Source organism: Sphaeramia orbicularis, chromosome 3, assembly GCF_902148855.1.
Source record: "Sphaeramia orbicularis chromosome 3, fSphaOr1.1, whole genome shotgun sequence".
NCBI classification, from domain to species: Eukaryota; Metazoa; Chordata; class Actinopteri; order Kurtiformes; family Apogonidae; genus Sphaeramia; species Sphaeramia orbicularis.
This window is the reverse complement of record NC_043959.1, coordinates 30,594,799-30,615,030: the sequence shown is the minus strand read 5'-3', so window position 1 is coordinate 30,615,030 and position 20,232 is coordinate 30,594,799. Positions and strand designations below refer to the sequence as shown.

At 37.0% G+C, this 20,232-nt stretch overlaps 1 protein-coding gene across 1 annotated transcript in view; it reads left to right on the top strand.

Annotated features, from left to right (window-relative positions):
* The window catches only part of LOC115413880 (neural-cadherin), a 527,604-nt gene that overhangs the window by 360,553 nt on the left and 146,819 nt on the right, over positions 1–20,232 (top strand). Inside the window, exon 27 of the mRNA XM_030127006.1 lies at positions 14,332–14,546. Coding sequence (XP_029982866.1) covers positions 14,332–14,546 — 215 coding nt within the window. The remainder of the gene's footprint in view (positions 1–14,331; positions 14,547–20,232) is intronic.

Here is a 20,232-nt window from a genome sequence, read left to right as displayed (position 1 = left end):
GCAGTGCCATTGGAGGCCCTCGGGGACCAACTCCAGCTCCTCATTAATGCCATGGTCATAGGAACCAGCAAGATAATTCACATATATTTACCTGTTTTTAAAGGAGGGGGAAACTGGAGGACCCAGAGGAAACTAGCTAAATGTGGAGACAATAGGTTAACTCCAAAAATACAGTTTGTGACAGAGTTTGTCTCCACAGATGTGCAGATCAAGATTATTTGGATTTGGATGCATTCATTTGGTTCTATCGTTCAAACCAAATTTTAGACTTAAAGGGGTCATATTTCGGCTAAACTCACTTTTATTTGTCTTTGGTACATTTATTTGTGTATTTGGACCCTAATAGTTCATAAAGTTTGAATTTGAACCCTCCAGGTCCTGCAAAGCTATCTTTATATTCATTCTGGCAAAAATCGAGTGGATTTCTACAACCTGTTTTAATTTCTGCTTAATTTGTTACGTTTTTATTACTAGTTACGTCACAATATTTGCACATATCAGGTCAAAACTTCCGACGAATATTTCTCCGAGTACGACATAATTGTTTGTCACCCGCAGCGGTTGTAGTCCATACTGAAAATATGTCCAAACTTCGAGCTGATTACCTAAAATGTTCAGTTGTCGGTTGTATTAATGAAGACAAGGGGCTGAACAGGACAGAGCAGCACAGCCAACAACTTACAGGGTGGGGAAGCAAAATTTACAATGAACATTTAGTTGTTTTTTCTCAGCAGGCACTACGTCAATTATTTTGAAACCAAACATATATTGATGTCATAATCATACCTAACACTATTATCCATACCTTTTCAGAAACTTTTGCCCATATGAGTAATCAGGAAAGCAAACGTCAAAGAGTGTGTGATTTGCTGAATGCACTCGTCACACCAAAGGAGATTTCAAAAATAGTTGGAGTGTCCATAAAGACTGTTTATAATGTAAAGAAGAGAATGACTATGAGCAAAACTATTATGAGAAAGTCTGGAAGTGGAGGAAGCAACAAAAAACGTACCAAAGCTTTTATTAAAGCTCTCAAATCCAAAATCCTAAAGGATCCAACCAAATCCATGAGAAAAATGGCAATTGAACTTGAGGTAGACAACAAGACCGTTAGAAATGCAGTAAAATATGATTTGAAGTTAAAATCTTACACAAGAACACCAAAACACTTGTTGACAACAGCAACAAATCCAACTTTAGCAATTTTTGGGAATCATGTTTATGGCCGCCTTCTAGCCCAGATCTAAACCCTCTGGATTCTGCTATTTGGGGCGTTTTAGAACATGCTACCAATAGAACATCACACAGCAATGCTGACTTTCTTAAAGATACTATTAAAGAAGAATGGGAGAAGTTGTCACCCCAATATTTGAGGAACACTTGCGCAAGTTTAAGGAAGAGTGTGAAGGCAGTTATTGAGAAAGATGGAGGACACATAGAATAAAAACATTTTCTATTATGTAAATTTTCTTGTGGCAAATAAATTCTCATGACTTTAAAAAACTAATTGGTCATACACTGTCTTTCAATCCCTGCCTCAAAATATTGTAAATTTTGCTTCCCCACCCTGTAGAGGGGGTCGGGTCATTTGCATTTAAAGGGCCAGCGCTCAAAACGACGTTTCTCATGTCATTACTCAAAAACAGGGTTGAAGATGGATCTGTGGAGTTGAATTAATGAAGAATTCAGACCTAAGCATAGCATTTACAGTTTATTTTTACAGTTTATGTAGACTAATTCCATTAAAACAAAACAAAAAAAAGCAAAATATCACTCCTTTAAGTTACCTGTTCTTACTCATAAACTGGGTCCATTAGCAAAGTTTTCTTGAATGCAAATATCATAAACTATTTTGAAAAGTTCACATAGTGACAGTTCCTGTATCTATCCTTTATATAGACCGCAAATCCCCCTCCATGCCAGTCAATGGGCCGTCAGCCAAACTACTCAAAATACATGTCCAATACATTTTTCACAAAAGTGTTTTTAGTCTCTTTTGGGTAAATCTCATAAGAGTTATTTGTGGTCACATCATTATCTTTCATATCACTGTTTCTAATAAGTTATGTGATGATATAAAACGGGTGAATACCGGCCGTGGTCCAGAATCAAGTGGATGCGCAGCCAAAAGACAGTCAGTTAACTTTGCAGACCAGTTCCAAATTTCTCTCACAAGCAACATGTAAGTTCTCACGACTGCAGGATCTTGGCTTCATTTTTAAAGTGGGAGGTAACAGTGTCAGGGAGCCCATTTTTATCCTGTTTCAACATACAGATACAACATAAAAACACATGAATAATACAATGTTCAGGCAACAGATTTGTGATTTTATCTTTTGTTTGTCTGTGTCCTTCGTACATCAAGGGCTTTGTTGGCAAGCTAGCAAGCTAACAAGATGCTACACAGCAAAGGATCTAAATAGACTTTGGCTCCTGTATGTTTATTACAAGTCTTTCAGCTAATTTGATGTGTGGTGAAATACTGACAGTATCTTGTTAACAGCATTAATAAAAACTATGGGGCTTGTGTTCTAGGATCTAAACTGTTCAGTCCTGACAGTTTTTAAGATGCTCAGTCCATTACAAGTGAGTAGACTGCAATATTCTTTAAGCTGTGTGTATTTATATTTATAAGCAGAATGGCGGTTACATTTCAGCTGTAGCAAAAAAAGGCAATTAATGCAATTTAATTCCAGTGTGACGTTAGCATCTATCAACACACTGGCATGCACATGACAGAAAATTATGATTAGAACTAAAATAAATTATAGATTTTAGCTTTGAAGTGATAATGTGAAGGCAAACATCTACAGGCAGGGAACAGCATATACATATTATACCAAACTTCAAACCTTGGCAGAATTTAGACTTCACAAAAAATTGCAGGAGCAGCTGTTGCTACAGGTGTTCTATGCTTAGGGTGTTCAAATAGTTGTTTAATCTTTTAGCACCAAGCCGACACCACACCACACACACTCGATAACACAAATGCATACAGCTGCCGTGCTCATGTGTTAGGGGGTGGGCATAAATTCTCACTGTACACGTGCCCAGTAAGCTTCCTTGCTGTGTTTTGTAGAAGTTAATTTTACCCTTCAGCTTCATTTAATTAGAAGCAGTGAGTGAAAAGGGCAGGATTTAAGTCTGGCTGGCTGGAGCCGCCGTGTAATGTGGCTCACCGCTGGACCAGAGCACAGTGACTAGCAGGACGTAATCCCTGGATTACACACGCATGCAAATACACACTCGCACGCATTCACTCATACGTTTACAATTAGACGTGTGAACATTTTATATCCTCTCATTCTCTGTTAATCTGATCTGCAAACATTGTATTTGTAGACTTAGTTCATTCACAGTACTGGTGGAGCAGATACTGGGTCTTAAGAGCTACACACACCATATGAAAACACTGCAGATGGTGCGGGGTTAGAGACTTAAGTCACTCAGCAGAAGTTTTCAAATGTTTCTACAGTGAGCTTGTTTACATGACCATAAAAATCCAATAACTGGGAGTATTCAGATAATCGTAATAATCAGATCTGATGCATTTACATGCACTCTAGAAATGAGATCATCGAAAACCCTGGTTTAAATGTTTAATCCATTGTCGGGTTTCTTTCAGAGTACGTACATATATAATGACTAGTGTGTTGACCTATGGGGATCCACGGCTTCTAGACGTGTTAGTTTTTATGCTGTTGTGTATTTGTTCGTGCTGTACCGCATTTGTCCAGCAGTCACTGCCAAAGCGTTCTGGGCATAGCAATGTGATTATAAGGCTATTGTATTCCAAAATTACTAATATCTCCCAAAATATTGGTCCTATCAACTTGCTGTTTTTGCTACTGTCTTCCTTGACCAAAAATACATAAGTATGCCAAACTGCAGCAGTCAGCTCTTTCCGGATTTTGTGTGATTCCTGAGACACACACACACACAGAGGCCACTTGGATTTTATAATATAGAAGGTAGGCTCAAACTTCCTCATGTTTGACCATGTAACTTTCATTTTCAATGGTTTTAATAGTTTTTTGTACACATGCGCAGATAAAAAAGAATGAAATAAATTAGATTAACCTGTACACATAGTGAAGACATCAGAATGTTGTGGAAAAATTCAGATGTATTAAACCGATTTCTCCTAATTAGATTATTACTTTTATCTGATAAAACATATGAGATTATACTGTTTACCTTATCACTTGAATAATCTGATAATTACAGAAATCGGATAATGATTGGAGTATAAGTGTGCACATAAACAAGCTCAATATCAGAAGAATAATCTTTATTTGTCTACATAGGGCCATACAACACCCACAGAAACTGCATATCCGGTTGTGTAGTCTATTACTGAATAGTGTACAAGATGCCAGTTGATTTGTCCCATCCATGGATGTACTTTATTAAAATGCTTTTCATCCATCATTTATCTGCTTCTTGTTCTGGAATTCAGTGTCAACAGCGTAAACAGGGATGCCCAGACCTCCCACTCCCCATTCACCTCCTCCAAGGACTAAGGTCCTCTTCCCCAAGACATGCCAAAAGTATCTTGTCAGGGATCCGTCCAGGAAGAAGCCTATCCAGATGCTTGAACCACCTGTCTTCTTCATGTGGAAGTACACTGGCTGCACTCTGAGCTATGCCAGATGATCAAACTCTCCAAAAGAGATCCAAGCCAATTTAGTGAAGAAACCCAAATCCACCACCTGTATCCACAACCCCGTTCATTCAGTCACTACCCACAGATTCTGACTGTATGAATGTAGGTTGACCTGTACATCTATGAAGGTAGATTTGTTTCTTTATTGCTTTAACAAAAAAAAAAACAACTTTCAATCAAAAAAGATATTTTCAATAAAAAAAACTTCACTTAAAAAAAAAAAAAAAATTCAATCAAAGAAAAGAAAGTGTTTGAATGCAAAAAAAATATTTGAGATCCAAACATTGCATTTGAACGCTTGTTTTCTTTGACTGAAAAGGTTTTTTTTTTTTTTGAAAGAAGTGAGTTATTTTTGTATTGAAAATATTTTTTTTGATTGAAGTGAAGTTTTTGTTTTGTTTTTTTTTAAATTGGATATCATTTTTTGATTGAAATGATATTTTGGTGGATTGAATAATGAAGATACAAATATCCTACCCATAATATGGCCAAAATACAAAAAAGATGACTTGAAAAGAAACATTTTCAATCAAAAAGTAACTTACTTTAATAAAAAAAAAAAAACTTTTCAATCAAAGAAAAAAAGGAAAAAATGCAATTTTTTGGATCTCAGATATTTTTTTTGCATTCAAATACTTTTTTTCTCTTTTTTATTGAAGTGAAGTTTTTTTTGTTGTTGTTAAAGCAATAAAGAAACAAATCTACCTTCATGTAAAAATAGTATTTCAGCTCTCTGTTGAACCCTCGCTCCATTACTTTCTCATAAATGAACAACACTAAGAAATGCTTAAACTCATCGTTCACTCAAAGGGCAACTTTATTGTTTTCCAAGTTCCACAAAATAAAAAATAAAGCAACTTAATTATTGTTGTACAATCACATATCTTTGTATTTGCATAATTGATTGAACTAGATGAGGCATGAGGACATATATTCTACTAGAATTCCACATTTACAAGTAAATATAGCTTCAAAATAGACCCAAAACACTGGAATTGGTTGATACAAACTGCATAAATCAAGAATATCTTCTGAGTGAGTGGTGTTCGGCCTGTGTTGAACCACCTTAATAAGACACTGGTTGGTTTTCCACATATAATGGACAGCACCTACACTGCAAGGTGTGGGCTCTAGCAGGTTTAACAAGTTTATGTCACACTTCCCTCCTGTCTGGACATGGGCAATGAGCTTACAGATATTCTGCTGACAGTGGACCTTACAGTAGCTCTTGGAATTCTATGTGCTGCGGTTAATTAAAAAAATCTATGTCGTGGCGGAAAATGTAAAGACTCGTTTCAGTTTGATAAGTTTTACCTGGATATAGGGTAGAAATGTGTTCTTTTTCTATCTGTCTTTTTCTCTGCACTTGCTTGTTGTACAGTATGTTGCTGCTGTTAACCCTTTAGAGGGCACTCACTGAAATACTCTGAAACTCAAAATTTCAACCTTAGAGTGTTATTGGACATCGTCATCTACCTCTTCTTGCCACTGAACATCTGAGCAGCACTTGCTGAAAAGTAAACATATGCAATAAAGCAACTGTTATAAGGTCATAAACTAACAACAATCACTTATATTCACTATTTACAGCTACAAAATCTTGTTAAAATCTCTCTGAATCACTGTATAGTGTTAGAAAAACCAACATGCTTCTGGACCTCACTGAGGCACGGGATTGGCCCCGTATTTGCAGAAGTTACCAAATATAGTCACTTACCCGATAAAGGATTAACTGTGAAATTTCCCATGGTGGGATAAATAAACTCTTATCTTATCTTATCTTATCTTATCTTATCTTATCTTATCTTATCTTATCTTATCTTATCTTATCATAACCCATAAAGACCCAGGGCTACTTTTGTGACAGTTCCAAAATATTTTTTCTCTATATTTAACTTTTCTTAAGTGATTTATCACCATTTACTATCATATTATAGATAAAAATAAAGCTTTACTTACTTACTAACTTACTTACTATTATCCTCTATATTTCTGTAAATTGGCTTAGAGTCTGGTTTTGACCAACTCTATATATAAAGTGTCATGAGATAACTTTTGTTGTGATATAAATCAAATATATCATATATAAATCAAATTTTGATTGACTGATTAATTTGATTGGTTTTCCCCTGTAAGTCGCTTCGGAAAAAAGCGTCTGCCAAATGCATAAATGTAAATGTAAATATAAATGTATATTTTGCATTTTTTCACTGAACATCAGGAATTTTCCTATATTTAATTCACTGATCATGTAGATGTTCATTAAAGCTCAGATTAAAGTTGAGGGTTAATATACCAAAAACAGAGAAAACTGGAAAAAAAATGACTTTTTCTGCAAAAATATATCATTAATTCAACATAACCCCAATGTCTATATCCACTGTCATTGATCCAACTCCGTGGGTTTTACTGGTGAATCAATGTTGTCGAAGTTGACGGTGTTTCCATGGTAACCACGGAGTCTCTGAAAGTCCAAATGGGTCATATCTGATGACCATGAAAAGATGACAAACTGCATTTTACACCAAGTATTTACATGTAATAGTAGGTGTAGTGGTTCAGACGTTATTATACATTTTACAGTAGATGGTTTTGGTCGTTGGTGGCTGTTTGGGTCTTTATGGGTTAAATGTATGTGACGCATGGTTAAAACTAAAAACAGACTATTTCCTGATATCAAACTATACAGATTCTTACAGTGATGCTGAAGTACTTCTCCTCTCTCCTTTTTATTTCTGGAGTTTACTGTATTAATGGTTGCGAAAACCTCTTTTTGCTTTTTAAAATTTTATGTCTCTATTTTTTTCCTGCAAAAAGTAGTTTATTCAATCATTGTAACGTAACGTAAGCAAAGAAAAGTCATTGAGTCGAATAGGTGTTTCATTTTGTGCTGTTCTTACTTTATGCAAAACTGTGAACATGACTTAAATTTCATTCTCCAGCCTCTAAAATATCATGTGCTGTGGAGTGGAAGCCGTGTTGGAAATATGTCTTTGTGAAGTACCAGCTAAATAGATGACAGGCAAAGCAGGTGAAGTTGTCAAGCCCAGGGACGCAGATGCTGTGTGATAGTCACATTTTCAATCACAGCGCATACTGTACGGGAGCTCCGTAACATATGCTGTGTGATTCTCCAGGTTCAGAGGAGGAGAGGAGGTGAGACTTTAGATGTCAGGGTTGGAGAAAATGAGGGAAGATGAAGAAGGAAGGGAGAGGGAAGAATAGAAAAATGCCAGAGAATGTGAAAAGTGCAGAAGAGAGTGAGGACAGAGTTTAACACAGAAAAATGAGTAAATCGAGAGAAGACAAGAAGACGGGGGAGAAAATAAATAACACATGTCGATAAGATAAGAGAAATTGCTGTAGCGTAGTTTTCTGTTTCAGGGTTGTGCAGATTATGACCCCGCACCAGTATACACAAACAGATTACGCTTCAAGATTGAAAGACGAACATGCAGATAATCGAGGCACTGGGATTAATAATGAGATTTGGAGAGTGAGGGGGTTGAAGGGGTGGGATTACAATTCCTGGTCCAACGTTAACAAACACAATTCCCTGCAGACAGAGAATGAGCAAAACAAAGCTGCCTTAAGAGGATTGGAGGGCTTGGCCGTTGTGACTAAAACTATGTCTCAGATTGTCTTGCGCTCAGAGAATTGGGATGATGTTGCCAAAATGGCGATACAGGCGTGGATGTTTTTTTCCTGGAGCGTCTAATCATCGACGCTCAAACACACACACTCCGGGGCGTGCGTGAACTCGCCGCATACACACACTGTTGGAATGCACAAACCAATCTTTTATGCTAGAATTTCTATTTGCTTCTGTATATTTGCAATTTACATTAGCATTCTGTCAGCTGTTCATTTGTTTGTCTGCTCATGTGTCTCAAGGTACTCACTTGTCCCGGTTCTATTAGTACGAGAGTCATGTATTCTACGTGAGCTGTGTAATTTTTGTACTGAAGCGTGTGCCTATGTTTGCATACATCCTCCTTCATCTACTGGATGAGAACGGAGGCAAAACGAGCAAAAGAAGAAGGGACGTTTCTATGAGGAATGAGCTGTCAACAAAACACCAATGCAAAGCGTGGGGAGATTTGTGTGTGTGCGTGTGTGTTTGCGTGTGTGTGTGTGTGTGTTCAGGTTTCGCAAACCTGTGTCTCTGTGTGATTTTGCATTATCTACAGGGCTGAATATCTTGAGAAGCATTTGAAGTGTGAATAACATAAACCAATGAGAAACGCACTTATTAGGAGCAGAGGAATTGCCCTGGAGAAATACTTTGTTTCTCCGAACCGCATGTTTGTGTGAATAGTCGGGAGGCTGTGTACACAATTTGTATATTTCATAATTGCTAACAACAAGTGGAATGAATGAGAAGAATTTTTATGTTGCTGAAATAACATCAGGTCACATTACAACTTTATATACAGCTAATAAACAGGGCAAAACAAAAACAATATAAAGGGAAACTGATAAAAAAAAAAAAAAAAGAAGAACTGATATGGGAAATATGTAGAGCCTTAAATAAAAACAGTAACTTTTTTTTTGCAATTGGACACCTGCACTCAGGCATTTCACTTGTTGTGGTTTAAGGGATTTGTATTTACATTTATGCATTTGGCAGACACTTTTTTCCAAAGCAACTTTAAAGGGAAATATTAACAATTTCTCTCTCTCTCTCTCTCTCTCTCTCTCTCTCTCTCTCTCTCTCTCTCTCTCTCTCTCTCTCTCTCTCTGCTTTATTTGTAAAGCACTTTGAAACAACCACAGTGGACCAAAGTGCTGTATAGAAGAATAAATAAATTAAAAATAAATAAATACAAGAATAAAATACAAGAATAGAATACATTAAGGACATAAAAAAGTTGTACAATTAAAAACAGTGCTGTACAGAAGAACAAAAAAGCAAAATAAAAGAGTAAAAGACAAGACTAGATTAAAAAGACATAAAACAGCTGTACAATTAAAAACAATAAAAATAAGAACAATAAACTAATACTAAATACTGAATAAAACAATAGAATAAAAATAACAGTACATTCAAACAGAGTGTTTGAAAGATTTTGAAGATTGAATTTAACACGTAATTCAAAAGACTGAACCGTAAAATCTGATTAATTTTCATCTTCTTATGATTCAGAGGTATTTAGAACCTCAAACTAATACTCATCCACACTGGAGGTCAAAGCGAGCCAAATACTTCCTCTTCTTTCATGACAATCTATCTGAACAGCATAAATCACACAGAATCAGACTTCTTCAGTTTTGATCTGGGTCATTCCATACGTGGTCCTCAAACAGACACAGATCTTTGCTGTGAAACTTCAGTCTGAATAGTGAGATCAGAGGAGTTAGACGTCACTCCAGAGATTTGTTACAACGCTGCAGTAGATACAGTTAAAATAAAGTAGACTGTACAGCAGTAAAATTCACATACACACGAATGCATCAATAATATGAATCGAAAATGTTGCATACTGTATAATAGTAAAACACAGACGGGAACCATTATCCAGTGACTGCTTGATAAAACAGATCTTACTACTTTATCTGGTTTTAATTAATAACTTTATTCTAGAGGTTAACACTGTTTGTGCTTTAACTGAAGGAATATGATCTTTTGAGCTGACTTCCCACAGTAGAAGAGGTAAGATACTAATTTTAGACAAGAGGAGATACATGTCATTAGCAGTGCTTCTCAGCTTTTGATAATAGGTGGTTAAAGTCTGGTCCCTCTTTTTAAAGTTGAAAAAGATTAAGTTTTCTGTTCGTGGACAAATTAATTTGTTTTATCAACAGTGGAATCCTTTTTTTCTCTGCTGTCAACAAGAGTGTCCTGCTGTCTCCTATGTCCTTTTGATGGAGAAATTTGTTGTTAGTATACATTATATTAACTCTTAATCAGCCCTGAGTATTGCAAAGAGGAGTTGATAATATTATTTTTACCTCCGCCAAGGAGGTTATGTTTTTGCCAGCATTTGTTTGTTTGTCTGTCTGTTTGTGTGCAAGATAACTCAAAAAGTTATGGATGGATTTGGATGAAAATTTCAGGAAATGTTGATACTGGCACAAGGAACAAATGATTAAATTTTGGTGGTGATCGGGGGAGGGCACTGATCTGCCTTGGCGGAGGTCTGCGCTCTTCGAGGGCTTTTCTAGAAAAAAGAGCGCAGACCTCCGCCAAGGTAGATCAGTGGGCCCCCATGCCCCCCCCTCTGACCACCACCAAAATTTTAACATTTGTTCCTTGTATAGCACAATTCATACACAGCACAATTCACAGTGCTTTACTAAAATGGAAAAGAGACAAGTTAAAAACACACAATTACAATTAAAACATAATCAGTAAAACATAAATAACTAGAAGCACTCGGAGAGCGTAGACCTCCGCCAAGGCAGATCAGTGCCCCCACCACCCCCAATCACCACCAAAATGTAATCATTTGTTCCTTGTGCCAGTATCAACATTTCCTGAAATTTTCATCCAAATCCGTCCATAACTTTTTGAGTTATCTTGCACACAGACAGACACACAGACAGACAGACAAACCAACGCCGACAAAAACATAACCTCCTTGGCAGAGGTAATAATCAATTAAAATAAAGTAAAAGAGAAAAGTGCAGATAGAACCCTTTCAGTTGTTCTATGCACAGTTGAACAGAACCGTTTTCAGCCTGGACTTAAACATTGTCAGAATAGAGGCCTGTCCACCTCATCAGGAAGACTGGTCCAGAGTTTAGCTGCATGGAACTGAAACGCAGCTTCACCGTGTTTAGTCCTGACTCCGGGCACCAGCAGAAGACCAGTCCCTGAGGTTCTCAGGGTCCGAGAGGGTTCATATGGGACCGACATGTTAGAGAGGTACTTCGGTGCTTGACCATAGACAGACTTCTACACGAGCAGAGCTGTTTTAAAGTCTGTTCTCTGAGCCACAGGAAGCCAGCGCACAGATCTGAGCACAGGACTGATATGGTCGTACTTCCTGGTTCTAGTCAGGACTGGAGCAGCAGTGTTCTGGATGGACTGCAGCTGTCTTACAGTTTGTTTAGCGAGTCCAGTGAGAAGGCCGTTACAATAGTCTAACCTGCTATAGATAAATGCATGGACAAGTCTCTCTAAGTGTGGTTCAGACAGTAAATTTTTTATTCTGGCAATGTTTTTGAGATGGTGAAAGGCTGATGATGTTATTGATTTAATTATTATGCATGCTCTTTTAATTTTGCAGAAAACAGAAAAAAATATTAAAGGCAATAATTACTCCAAAATGTCAGATAATTTGTCTGAAAAGATGCCATAATATAAAACTTGAAATATCAACAGTATTTTGTTTTGTCAGTGTCTGACGTGACAGACAATAAACTGCAATGCAACCTGGGAAAAAGCAATGTCATTTGATTCCTTTGAGAGCCTGCATTTGGTTGTAGAAATCACTGGCATTTGTTAACTTTAATGTAAAGAGCAGAAAGTGGGAAGGTGAAAGAAAGCAAACTGTCAGTGAAGCTGAAGCGGTGGGTTTCAGATGACTCACAGGAAAACTGAGAGAAGGATAAAAGCAGTAGTGGCTGTTCACCCTGTTCATAAACAAAGGCTGAAGTGTGACAACAAAACTGAATAATACGAATGAATCCATTCTAAATAAAGAAATCTATTTCAACTGCCTAAAATAAGAAATGGTGACACTATAGTACACTGATTTTTTTCCCCCTAAGTGTCGAGTTTACAATACAGATACAGATACAATCATTTATTGATAAAGCTGGACCAGGATTATGTTACTGTATATTCTTTCACATTTACAAGAAATCAGTAAATAACTGGACACTTATTTCTTGTAATACACTGTAATTCTAAAATGTAGTAAAAACATTATTATATTATATTATATTATATTATATTATCACATTATTATATATTATTATTATAGTATATCATATTATTTAAAAAATTGGGGGGTATGGTATGATATGTGGCAAATACACCAATCAACATCACAATCACCTAAATGGAGAGAATTTAATTGGAAAAATCTAATTTGTTATTTCATCACACCTAAAATTAAAAATTAAACAAATGAACACTCAATAGCCGTGTTGGAGACTTTGTAATCACATGGATTCAGATCACACACACACGCTTTGGAAATGCACAAATATTCAACCATTCTGGGGGAAGGTTCACTCAGCTCTCTGTAATGTGTTGGGATATGCAATACCAGATTTTTGTCTTGTTCTTTACCTCAGACATTTGGAAGAATCAGTGTATAAAAAAGACAGATATCTTGTCACGATCCTCCTGGTGGCCGGGAAGAAGGCCATAACAAAGAACTGGCTTAAGACTGATACTCCGTCTTATAAACAATGGCTTATAATCATAGATGATATACTTGTCATGGAACATCTTACATATAAAGTGAAGTTAAAAGAAAATATCTTTATGAAAAACTGGGGTAAATGGCTGACATTAAGGGAAAAATGTACCTATTAAGGGACCCTAAAATATTCTGACACCAACATGGGCTGTTCTTTTCATTTGTTTGTTTTTCTGTTCTTTTATTTCTTTTCGTGCTCCTTAACCTGAGGAGATTATATTGTACTGATAAAAAAGAGAAATAAATAAAAGTTGTTAAAAAAATACATATACAGGGTGTCCCAAAAAAATGTATACACACTTTAAATAATTGTAAAGTAGGTGTTTATTAAAATTCATTTAATTTTCAAAATGTAATAGAATTTACAAACATCATTGTATTGTTTTGTCACTGCCTGTTCTCAAACTGACGTCTGTTCTGGTCCAGACACTGCTGACAATATGAAGCAATGGAATCGCACACATCATGAAACAATTCCCTTTGTATTTGCGTGCATTCACGTTCAATGGCTGCTCTCAAGTCAGCGACTGTTGCAGGTCTTATAGCATAGACTTTGTCTTTTAGGTATTCCCATAAAAAAATGTCTAGTGGTGTGAGGTCTGTTGAACGCGGAGGGTATTCAACGAAACCCCTCCATCCAGTTCACCTGTTTGGCAACTTTTAATAAACACCTACTTTACAATTATTTTTAATTGTGTATACATTTTTTGGGACACCTTGTGTATGAATATTATTAAAAAATCACATTACTTGTATCTGAAACTGCTGCCAGTTAATTACTACAAAGTAGACTGAAAAGTCATAGAGTGCATGTCAAGAGTAAAAGAGATACAAGAAGGAGGAACAGAAAAGAGGGATGTATTCAGAAATTTTGAGGGAAAAAATATTAAAGAAAAGGGGTGAGAGGTTAAATTTTGACTGGAAGCGATATAACAAATGAGTACTTGGATGCATGGCAGTACGGAGAGAAGAGTTTCCTAGTGATGTAGTGATTCTCCCTGTGGTATTTCCACTAATGAGAACATCTGCATCAGAGAGACAGAGAGAGATGGCCAAAGGGGAAGGCTGTCTGAGAGAAGAAAAGTACACTAGCCTACATGTAGAGAGACCGAATGCAGCGAGAAATGTAGGAAGAATGAAGAATAGTAAGTGGTTCAAAAAGAGAGCAGAGACTGCGATCAGAGCGCTCTCACACTTGAACCAAACTGTCAAGCGCAACTCAAAACTCCAGAGTTGTGAATTTATTCCATTTACTAATTCATACAATTTTGCTTTCTTCTTCTCACCAAGGTGCCAATGCCCGGCTCAGTATGAGGGGCCCGAGTGCCAGCAGAACAAGCACAGTTTCCATGGCAACGGCTATGCCTGGTTTCCTCCCATGATGCCTTGTTTCGAAAGCCACGTGTCGCTGGAGTTCATCACGGACGTGGCCGATGGACTGTTGCTGTACAGCGGCCCCTTGGCCCAGCTGCAGATCTGGGACCATGAGGACTTCATGGCCATAGGTAGGACACATCTGCAGAAATGCAGGACCTGGATCTGATGCAGCATTGTTTTTGTCTGAGTTAAGATGACGCAAAGTGAATTCCATCACATTACATACACTATATGGACAAAAGTATTGGGACACGTTGAATTCATGTCTTTGTTTTTTTTTTTTCTAACAGGGGTTTGGGCTACGAAACAATAATGACAAATGTCGTAATATAGGTTTTTATTGTGATACATATCATTGGATTGCATTGGTTAGTTTTGTTTAAATTGTTATCTTTGCTTCCAAAATGCCTCAGAGATGTTTTTTTATTTAATTTTTCTCAACACTGATTTTGTTTTTTTATCTATGACTATGATTTTAAATGTTCTACCTCTAAATTTCTAAAATACTATTTAGATTAGATTAGATAGAACTTTATTGATGCCTTGGGCGCTCAGGAAAATGAGGTTCCAAAAGCAGCACAACACTGAGAATACACACAAGAAACCCCTCAAGAAAAAAAGCAATACAAAAGCAATACAATAACATAACTATAAAAAAAGTCATAAAAAATAGTAGTGGAAAAAAAAACACCATTGCACATTAGAAAGTACTAGCAGTAACAAGTGGCAAAGTAGTAGTGATAATAGTAATAATACTATTTGTGCTCTGAGTGTAAATAATTTTCTGCCACAACTTACCATCTAATTTCTTCACATTTAGGGATAAAAATCTCCCATCATACTTAAGGGAAATACTGATGTTAGGGTTTGGGTTAGGGTTTCTGTGGCTCAGGAGGTAGAGTGTCCAATAACCGAAGGGTTGGCGGTTGGAATCCTGCTCTGTCCTAGTCATGTGCTGTTGTGTCCTTGGGCAAGACACTTCACCCTCCTTGCCTCCAGTGCTGCTACTCACACTTCTGTATGAATGCGTGTGAATGTTCAGTGGTGGTCGGAGGGGTTGTTGGTGCAGTTTAGCAGCCATGCTTCCGTCAGCCTGCCCCAGGGCAGCTGTGGTTACAAACATAGTTTACCACCACCAGAGTGTGAATGTGAGAGTAAATGAATACTGGATCGCACTTTGAGTAGTGTTAATAGAAAAGTGCTATATAAATATAATCCATTATTATGTTTATATCTCAAATCAGCATGAACAGAATGAACTGTAGCCATGATCTGTCTTAATATTTTTCTCTATATAAGATATTTATTTATTTATAAAGATCAACCAAAGCAATGCAATGATGTTTATCATAATATAAAACTATATAACGACATTTGTCATTAGTGTTTTGCAGCCCAAACCCCTATTAAGAAGGAAAAACCTGAATTCAATGTGCCCCAATACTTTTGTCCATATAGTGTATAATGGGTATCTATTGGGGGCGGCCATGGCTCAGATGGTAGAGCGGGTCGTCCAATAACTGAAGGGTTGGCAGTTTGAATCCCGCTCTGTCCATGTGCTGTTGTGTCCTTGGGCAAGACACTTAACCCTCCTTGCCTCCAGTGCTGCTACTCACACTGGTGTATGATTGCGTATGAATGTTTGGTGGTGGTCGGAGGGGCCGTCGACGCAAACTGGCAGCCACACTTCTGTCAGTCTGCCCCAGGACAGCTGTGTCTACATATGTAGTTTACCTCCACCAGAGGGAGAATGTGAGAGTGAATGAATAATGGAGCCACTGTGCGCTTTGAGTATGTGTTCATAGAAACGCACTATATAAATCTAATCCATTATTATTATTATTATTATTATTATTATTATTATTATTATTATTATTATTATTATTATTATCTACAGTATATGCAGCAGGAAAGTGCACTGCTCTGCATAAGAAATGGAAAATTTGAAAATAAATACATACATACATACATATATACATACATACATAAATGCATAAATACAACAATTGCAAATGGGCATTATGATGACAAAGAAGCAGAACCGGACTGTTCCCCTAAATATATGTATGGTCTTGAGGAATTACAACAACAGTCCAAAAAGTAAAAATTCAATTACACATCTTTTCCGCCTTTTGCCATCATCTCAGGTTAATTTGTACGTGTGAGAATGACGTGACTGAACATTCAGACAAAGTGGTTTTGCCTCAGGGTGAGATTGACTTAAAAAGGAATTTGCGGCCGTTATTAGTTGAGGAGAAGAATGCAAGGATTTTAATGTGGGAGGATGAATGAGAATCAATCAGACAAGGCAGAAGCTAAAGAATGTTAACTCTTTGTGTCACATGCACTTAGAGCAAAAACATCTCACAGCAAAATCACTTCAGTCAAATGAAATATTTGCATCTGTATCTGTATAATTGTTTTGGGATGAAACCTCTTTTAGTTGCTGTGCTAATTTAAGATAGATAGATAGATAGATAGATAGATAGATAGATAGATAGATAGATAGATAGATAGATAGATAGATAGATAGATAGACTTTATTTATTCCAATGTGAGAAATTGCTCTGATAAATTTCTTGAACTCTGTTATGTAAAGTAGCACCTGACTAATAACAGGAAGTGCTGATATCCTGGTAGGGCTACATCTACAGTAAAATACACATCAGTACTATGATAGTCATGCATTTGTGCTTGAATAATTTGTTTCTTGTGCGTCAGTTGAGACATTTCCTGTCAGTATTAGAAGAAAATGCTGACTTATCTTCCTCAGCACTCAATCTGTACATGGAGCACAGTGTTATGCACATATGCAAAAACATTACTTCCTGTCACCAACATTTGAAGTTAAAATGTACTCTAGATTATTCTAATTATTATCTTTGGTTTTTACTAGTAATAAAATAGAAGATTAGCATAATGTCTCAGGGCTACGAATCAGAAATACACATTTTTCTTTTGTAAAGCGACTCTAATACACACCCGATCAAAATTTTAAGACCCGTTGAAAAAATGCATGAATTTACATTTTTGCACTGTTGGATCTAAGGAAGGTTCTAAGGAGAGTTTCAAAATGTAAAAAGAAGAAATGGGAGTCAGACAAAAAAAATTTCAGCAAGCAATTTAATAAGCAGTTTATTGAAAACAACAATTAAACTTAAACAGTCTGTTCATCAGTCGATCAAAAGTTTAAGACAACAGCCACTCCCTTTTCTTCTTTTTACATTTTGAAACTCTATTTAGAACCTTATTTAGATCCAACAGTGCAAAATGTAAATACTTGCAATTTTTCAACTGGTCTTAATATTTGGATCAGGAGTGTACATAGTGTGACTGAAATAGTAATCAGCCATTTTAAACTAGGGTTCCATCCATGAAGGTTTTAGTTTCCCCTCAAATATGTCTGAACTGACAAGCTACAGGTAATTTACCAGCTAATTTAGTTAAAAGTTTAAAAAAAAAAAAAAGTATCTGTTTCTAATAAAAACTGTAATCAGGTATTAACAACTAAAACCAAAAGTAAAATTGGCATTTATTTCCTTCATTTCCTGGAAACTGTTGCAAATGACACAAGGAAATACACATGAAAGGAAGTAGGCTATCATTTTCTCAACTGCCGAAGACAAATGGAGTTTTCTTGTGTGGATTACGAGGGCCGTTCAATAAGTTCATAGCCTCACCCAGAACAGAACAACACAGACTGATAATTTATATTTTATTTTTCAACATAATCTCCATTTACAGCAATGCACTTGGTCCATCGATGTTCAAGCATCACTATCCCATCACGAAAGAATGTAACATCCTGTATTATAACAACCAGTATTTCTGGGTGAGGCCATGAACTTATTGAACAGCCCTCGTATGTAATGGTAGCTGCATTTGTTGAATATCATTTTGATCAGTTACGGTGTCGATGCTATAACAGTTCATGTTCTATTTCTGTATGTTTGAGAGACACTGATTTTCCACTCTTGCGCTGAAAAAGTTTGCTATAGATTGAGCAGTACCAAAACTGAACATCAGGGATGCACCGATACCGATATCAGTATCGGGTATCGGGTCCGAAACTCAACGTGTGTACTTGTCCTTGTACTCGTACTCATAAAAGTACTCCGATACGATACCAATAGCACTGATACCACTTACATTACATTTGCAGTTAAGTGCAGCAGGTACGCGGCGGAGGAGTAATGTCAACAGTGTGGACATTTTTCAAAATAAATGACGGTGACAAATGTAACGCTGACTGCAAGTAACGTTAAAGACACAGATGGAGATGGACGGCACATTCTGTCCATCCTTTGCGTACATTCCATCCGTTTTCCAGGTGCTCGCGGATGTGTGCTCAGACAGAGAATACCACCAGGAACCGTGGAGGTAGAGGATCTGTTCAAAGAGCAACTGTGTGAGTTAGAGAAAAACTACTGACGGATTTATGACAACTACCCTCATCAATATCAACATTAGTATCCACATTAGTGTTACCTCTGTCATCTCCATGTTTGTTATTACTGACTTTCTTCTTCTTCTCACAAAACTTTACCCTTCTTCGTGGTATTTGTGGTATGATTGCTGAAGAGCAGCGCCCCCTGGTGGATTGATTGAGAAACACTCATTGCAACGCATTAAATGTCAGTAGCAGCACTTTGTTCCAGTCAGACCAATGACAATGACAATAAAGCACATTTTCAAAAGGAACTAAGAACTGTAATGGTATTGTTTAGGACTCGTATCGGTACTCGGTATCGGCAGGTACTCAAATGTAAGTACTGGGTCGGTCTGGAAAAAAGTGGTATCAGTGCATCAGTACTGAACATCAGCTGTTGTTCCCTTCACTTTTATGTGACTCCTGCCCTATGACAGGCAGAGGGACTACTTCTGGACACTTCTAAACTGGGAATCAACTGATTTTTTTTTTTTTTTTTTTTTTTCATGTTAACTGTAAATGTGCAATCCACCAGCCAGTAGTAGTTCTTCTAAAACCAAATGTTATAGAGATAAAAAATGTGGGTTTATTTCACCCTGGCAATATCTAGTTTGTCTGGACAAGCAAAGATGTGTGAAAAATAAAACAGGACATAGTAAAACATGAAATACACAAATGAACTAACAGGGGAAATAGAGTGGGTTTCACCTCCTAAATCTCCTTCTTTCATTTAGCCTGACGACCCAGTGATTGTTAGTGCAAGAACAGAAATCCATTTCAGGTGTAATTCCCTGTGTGTATTAACTTGCCACGACCTGAGGATTAGGCTGAGACAGTTATATAAAGCTCACCGAACCCACACACACACACACACACACACACACACACACTTTTTGATCTGATTAAAACTGACACCCGTGCATTGTGATGCATGCTCTTTTGAATCTCATGTCAACATAATGTTTTTTTTTTCCTTCTTCTTTTTTTACACAAGCACTAATTCAGAAAAGAAACCATCTGTGGTGCAGTGGAGAGTCACTCCCACACCCTGTTTCTGTAGTGATGTATAACACGAATTAAAAATTGTGAAAGTGTGTGAACTGAGCACATTTCCTAGGGGAAAGTGTTGGTCTTTTCTTCCGGTGCTCTGGCAATATTGTTAAACTTTGAAGACAATAACGGCCCTTGAATCGAGGGTGGCAGGCAGAAATTATAGACAGACAGAAAACAGAACAAAATGTCTCGTACATCTCGGTATATTTAGTGTTTTAATCTGAGAGACTACCGCCTCCTTGTCTCTCTCGCTACTTCTCCCTTGCATCGGTCCTCTCTCTTGAGAGAGATGCTGTTGTTCCATCACTGCCAAAGTAATATGTGTGGGAGGT